This window comes from Pisolithus orientalis, assembly GCF_024613125.1.
Source record: "Pisolithus orientalis strain OTSU chromosome Unknown F5J12scaffold_42, whole genome shotgun sequence".
In the NCBI taxonomy this organism is placed as follows: Eukaryota; Fungi; Basidiomycota; class Agaricomycetes; order Boletales; family Pisolithaceae; genus Pisolithus; species Pisolithus orientalis.
This window is the reverse complement of record NW_026260823.1, coordinates 187,288-193,620: the sequence shown is the minus strand read 5'-3', so window position 1 is coordinate 193,620 and position 6,333 is coordinate 187,288. Positions and strand designations below refer to the sequence as shown.

Here is a 6,333-nt window from a genome sequence, read left to right as displayed (position 1 = left end):
GAAGCTAAACAATTAACTACCTATAGAGAGGAATATACTGTAGGTAGGTAAGTAAGTGTTCCAATATAATGAATGGAAGGAGTCCCACCTCAGACTTCAAGTTGGTTGAAGCTGAGGTGCAGTAAGGAAAAAATAAACTGCTAAGTGTCCGCTTTTGGATTACGTAACGCTGTGCTCGGTGAACCACAACTAAGGTAAAGGTGATAAAACTCCAACAGGTGGTATTATTAATATGAGCACTCTTGGGCCTCCGCCTCCCGTCTCCATATCACATGCAAACGAAGGGGAACATAATGAACAATATGAAAAGAAAAACTACCAGTAAAAGATGAAAGATACCGAAAGCGTTAGAAGCTTCTACGGCGTGGTTATCCCAATTTTAATGACCACTGGCAGCTGAGCCCAAGCATACATCAAAGAATTTCTAAGACTGTCGCCCGAACGTTCTTGGGGGCGATGTTAGTTCCGAGTCCCGAGACGACAATCTCATTCTCTGCAGCGACCCTCTTGCACTCTCCGTTCGGCTGTTGTACGAGAAGCAGTGCATTGAACGGCTGTCCGAGACGAGCAATCATTTCTAATGCCCGGGTATAGTTGTCAATCCGAGGCGCGGAGACGGCGTGTGATGGCGCGACGCCATCCAAGTCAGTGTCAGTATCGGACTCTAAGTCATCTCCCCAGGCAACCCCACTGCTTGGACCTCGAATATAACGAATCCACGGATGCGCGAAGACGAATTTTCGTGGCTCGTTCCGCAAGAGATCGTCTGTGGTCGTGAATTCCACTTGGCCAAGCCCCGATACCCGAGCACGATATAACTTCTCATTGCCTCCGTACGGCTTCTCAAGACTTTTCACAGAGAAGATGATGCATGGAAGGTGTAGACGTCGGGCTGTAAAACGGACAGAGGAAAGACGGTTGATCTTGTTACATATACTCCGCACTTCTTGTTCGGGCAATTTTTCACGCAATTCATTGACACACCTTTCCATTTCTTCTCCTTCAAGTAATGGAGGGCTGTGTGGAGTTTGGTTGTAAACGGAAATGGAAGCCGGGAGACAACTGTTGTATGACGATGACTTCCCCGACCACGCAAGCACGGTGACCTCGCCGGACCGGGCCACAATCTCCTCCAGGAGATGTCCGAGAGCATCGGCTCTCTCCCCGTAGTGGGGCCGGATATCGGACTTGAATATACCGATGAGAGAGTATGCGACGTCCTCCTCGACCGTCGCATTGCGCGTAGAAGCGAGACGAAGCTTCTCGCGCACCCCAAGATCGTCTGGGGTGAATGTGAAGATGGTTCCGTGGGGAATCTTGGTGGCATCTACTAGCTCTTGCATGATCTCTGGAGATTCCTTATGATTCGAGCCAGTATTGCCGAGGTATGGTTTCCACTCGGAGTCATAGAAAAAGATCACTTTCGGTGAGAGAAGCTCCTGTAAAGTCCACGCCCGCGTCATCCATAAACTACGCATAAGGTCCCCAGGCCTGGACGGATGCGCTACGCCGGCGAGGAATACGATCGTGGCTGCTGAACCTGCATACCATTGGTACATAGACGTAAGAGATTGATTAAGGATGGAACTCGTGGATTTGTCGATACAACATGTATCGCACCACGCCCAATTATGACCAAGTCTCCTCGTCTCCTGGCAGAAATTGCGCAATTTCTTGTGCAGAGGCGTGTCGGGAAGGTTCCACACAGATTTGACTACATTGACGTCCTGGAATGATGGCTCGTTCCCCTGCCATGCATGGGAGAACATGACATATCCGAAAAAAATTGTAACCACTCGTAGGATACGCTCGTTGTCCACTTCTGTCGTCATGGATGAAACAAGCGCTTTGAATGACGGACCAGCCTTGAAGATACGCATCTGCTCGGACCTGTTACAAAGGCAACCAGTGGCGACATTGATGACGACGAAGGGACAATCCTTGAGGATCTCGTGGATGATAAGATCAATAGCTGCAATCGTCTCGGATGGAGAAACATAGTTCTTGCGCAGTTCTGTGAAACCATCAGTTGTAGGTATTAGATGCACACAGGAGGCACATACGCCTGACTTGAGGGTCATTTGACTGTTCGATCACTTGCAGCATAGACTTGAAAATATCGATCGCATCGTCATACCGTTTTGCTCCATGAAGAGCCGCATGCTTGACCTCGTAGCTCCAAGGGCTGGAGGGGTCCACTTTCACCGCCTGTACAACTACTATATGGAGCTGACTCATACAACAAAGATACCGTGCATACCTCATTCGCATCCTGCAGTGCATCCTCCCATAATCCTTTTGCCGCACGAGCTCTGCTCCGCTTGATTAGCAGACCTGCGGGACTTGGAGGACTGAGGGACAGTGCAACAGAATATTGCGTGATTGCGTCGTCATATTTTAAAGATCTAAAGGCTTCATCGCCGACATGCTCAAGTGTCGTAGTACATTTTTTGGTGAAACCTAATAAGAGACGCTGGTTTGCACATCAACCAGATTAGGAGCTACAAGACATACCTGCGACCCAGTCTGCAGTTTTCTTGCTCTCTCGAATCTTCTCGTCTGAGGTCCTGATGATATCGAGGAGAATTTCCACAGCTTCGGTTGTACGTTCTTCACCATAGAGTGTTTCACACAAACGTTGCCGGGCAAGGATGCCCAGTCCGTTGAAATTCCACCCAAATATCTTTATGGAGGGTTAGATTGATAGGTGGAGGTAGTAACGGCGAAAGGCCTACGAGCGAAATCGTCTCTAGGGGAGGATACCGTGTGTCGTTGTGGGCTAGGTTCTTCGCACGGTCAAACAATCGTATCGCACGTCTGTGATTCCCCTTCCTCATGTGCATAACCCCAAGGACCTGTGGAATGTATCAGCGGTGATACTTGCATCATATGAAGCACGTGCCTGTGTGTAAAGGTAGGCGGTATCATCGTCCTCGTCGTTATCACTGTTTGCCCTCGTTGCAAGGTGCTCCACACGGTCTATCGCCTCATCTTGATTTCCGGATTCCAGTGTAAGGACAGACTGGGCGGAACGTAGATTAATTGCGAGAACGATCTAGATCGCCTCACCCACCTTCAGTAGTAAGAGAAATTTAATGTCATGCAACCCGCAATCATGAAACGCAAAGCCGAATGTACATAGCGCTCCCTCCCGATTACCCTGACCAAGTAGAGCAACCGCCACAGCAATATAGCCGATAGGCGATGGTTGAGCCTGGAGCGACTTGAGACGCTGTGAGTAAACATGCACAAGGAGTAGTAAAGCAGCAGACTCGCCTCCTTGGCATCCTCTATCGCACCTACCAAATCTTTCAAACGCACTCTTATGAGGGCGCGGTTTGCTAGCAAGTAGTGCCTAGGAATTGAAGCGCTCCTGATCTCCTCTGACAGCAACGATTCGGTGTTCATCGGGTCGTCCTGGGTCCATGATTCTAGAATCTCGTCACTCATTTGTACAAGTGGAAGCTTAGAAGCGTCGAGCCGCTGCTGATGGATCAAAGCCTTACGCAGGACACGACGACTATCGACGATGTGAGCTTCACGAGCAGCATCGAGCTGCTGCTGACGGATCAATGCCTTATGCAGGGCACAATAATTATCAACGACGTGAGCTTCACGAGAAGACATACACTTACACCATGATCAAAATACTTAGGGGGAAGGACATCTCTGAGATTGTGGATTGTGATATTTGTGCCACTTCCACATGCGAGATGCCCCCCGCTTGGTGAAAGAGCGAGACAGGTGACATGGGCAGTGTGTGCGGTAACAGCACTGATCTGCTTGTGGGACACACAATCCCATAGGGAAACAGATGAGCCTGCAGCACATGCAATGAATCTGCCGTTGGATACGATAGATACACCAAATTGGTTTTCATGAATTGGCCACTCCGAAGACAGAGAGTTGGGAAGGTCGAAACAAACAATTTTGCCTATGCTTGCGACGAAAAGCTGCTGGCCGTCAGACGACCAGGCCAACGAAGCGTTGGGAGTGGAATCGGTTGAACCACTTTCAGCTGAATCGAACAAGACACTGCCATCGTGGGTGTTGTAGAGGCGGAAACCGTGACTCTCCGAAGCGGTAGCAAATCGACTGCCGTCTAGGGAGAACTTGATACCAATAACCCCTCGGTGTCGGAGGGGTGGAAGGAGTCGTATCGGGCGGGTGCCGGAAGTGAGGCTGAATAGCCGGGCGTCGTTGTAGTCCGCAGACGCAACTTTAGTACCGTCGCTCGAAATATCGACCCCAAGCACAGAACTACTATGTTCTTGTGACTCGCGCACTTTTTTATGAGTCACCGCATTCCAGACGATCGCCTTGCATCCGCGATCTCCAGACACCAACCACCGGCCATCCAGGGAAACGACAACAGAACAGACAGCGCCACCCGCTTGCATGGTTGGACCCTGCTGTTGTCCGTCCTTGAGCTTCCATCGACGAATTTTGCCATCCTGATATCCTCCGACAATTTGACCTTCACCCGCGAAGGCGACTGCGCACGCATCACTATGAGATACGATTTCGATCTGTTTCGTATCTTAACCACCACAGTGAACTGTCAGCTACAGGGCTACCTTAGCCCCTCTGGCTGCCGGTACGCACCGATCGTCATTACTGGAAAGCCCCAGAACACAATAGGAGGAGGTAAAGAAATCAAAGAAGTTGGGAAGAGAGAAGAGTGGACGCTCGTGCCGCTCAAGAAGGCGCTTTATTGGCATGTGAGTAGCTCCTTTTCTTTCTTTTATTTGCGAGACCCGTCGGCGTCGATTCATGGAGGATGTGACTCATGTGGTACATTATTCTATCCCTAGTTTATATCGTCTGGTGTCTCCCCGTCCCATTGCACACATACCACCTATGCACCAAACTTCTCATTTCTTCAATACCACCCTCAGTTACCAGCGCTCGAAGATTAAAAGACCGCCAACACCGGCGAAGCTCTGGCCCGCCAAGGCACGTCCTCACAGCTCCCACTGGACAGAAACCCCTGTCGAGGGACAGTAGCGTCCCGCGGACGGCGTGTATTGTCAGAAAATGGTGAATGCAGAGCCAGTGGAAGAAATCCTGAGGATGCGAGAAGAGGAACGAGAGGGATGAAGATACTCGGTGGTGTGTCGAAAAGCATACAGTGCGTCTATTGGCGTTTCGCACAATGTCCATCATTCTGATGCTATACTATTATTAAAGCCCAGAATCCGCGATACTGCATTGGTCGATACGTATATGGAGTGGGTGGCTCAGAAGAAACGTGACGCCGATGAGGCACCAGCCGCCATATGGAACCACTTGCACGACCTGTCAATCGGGGGTCGTTTCATGGACGAGAAACAAAAGAAACAATAGTTGAGAGGGGCGAGAGCCCTCGGGGACAGGTTTGGAACGGGCAAGAGTGATGAGTTCCTGTAGCAGGGTTTACTCTGTACGTGCATGTCCCGATATTTGGGTTTCCTGCTCCGTAACTTGTGTCGGGATCGATGAACCCAGAGTCTATGGTGTCAGGAGAACTCAAGTACATGCTGTCGTTCGACTTTGCTTGTGGAGATGTTGCTGTCCGATTTCGAGGATCTGCGTTCTGCATATGCTGGCATTACCTTGGGGTCCCGTCATGAACTCTCAGCAATCTGCAGTACGATTAACTGGTTCCGGAGATTGTCGTGTCCGTCAAGAACTTGATGGCAGTTTTAAATTGCTTGACTTGACTTCCGGCGAAATCGGTACCCGACTTCTGGAACTAAGCCATGGTTGTATTAGACGACCTACGTTCCGCGTTCTGTATATGCTGACAATACCTTCCAATTATTCCTGTCATAAATTCCTAACGAGTTGTAGTATGGTCAACCCGCGCTCAACTGCTCTCTTAAGCTGCGCGAATATGGCGTTCTCAAGTATTTGACTACATGTAGGTTCGTGACGGTTGATAAACACTGGGGGGCTTTGCACTGACCAATAAACATGCCATCCAGCAAATCGGATTAACAACACTGGACCTCAGCACCACTTTGATTTTACTGAGTCGGGCCGACAGAGTGGTCACCGTCTACTGGTTGAGTCCTCGAGAGAGAGAATCAGATGCGACAGGTTGATCGGTTTGGGGGGGGAGACTTAATGGAACGACCAGAGAACTCAGAAGGCAGCAGGAACAGGTTGACACCCCTAGCAGCTTTCATGGGAACCACAGCTTAAGCGGACCAACTTCGAGAATCGAACCGCACTTACGGCGAAAGACGGGAATCCCCATAACTGCACTTTGGACGTGTCATACAATAGGACATTAATCGTTACGCTTGATCTTCGGGGGTACCTCCCGTGGGCGGGAACGAAAGAAGACGG

At 50.0% G+C, this 6,333-nt stretch overlaps 1 protein-coding gene across 1 annotated transcript; it reads right to left on the bottom strand.

Annotated features, from left to right (window-relative positions):
* Positions 1-214: 214 nt before the first annotated feature.
* On the bottom strand, positions 215-4,607 carry F5J12DRAFT_414157 (uncharacterized protein). The gene is made up of 9 exons (XM_051739309.1): positions 3,636-4,607; positions 3,277-3,576; positions 3,074-3,223; positions 2,903-3,022; positions 2,736-2,855; positions 2,515-2,683; positions 2,261-2,460; positions 2,064-2,208; positions 215-2,014 (listed from the first exon to the last, which is right to left on the bottom strand). The coding sequence occupies exons 1-9, from the start codon at positions 4,398-4,400 to the stop codon at positions 414-416; spliced, it is 3,570 nt and encodes a 1,189-aa protein (XP_051596162.1). The 5' UTR covers positions 4,401-4,607; the 3' UTR covers positions 215-413.
* Positions 4,608-6,333: the final 1,726 nt, after the last annotated feature.

Excerpts from the sequence above, each read along its gene's own strand:
- F5J12DRAFT_414157 (XM_051739309.1), bottom strand. The coding sequence starts at position 4,400 with ATGCAAGCGGGTGGCGCTGTCTGTTCTGTTGTCGTTTCCCTGGATGGC. Across the intron at positions 3,224-3,276 it reads CGATAGAGGATGCCAAGGAG|TCGCTCCAGGCTCAACCATC; the intron begins GCGAGTCTGCTG and ends CAGCGTCTCAAG. Across the intron at positions 2,856-2,902 it reads CCGCCTACCTTTACACACAG|GTCCTTGGGGTTATGCACAT; the intron begins GCACGTGCTTCA and ends TACATTCCACAG.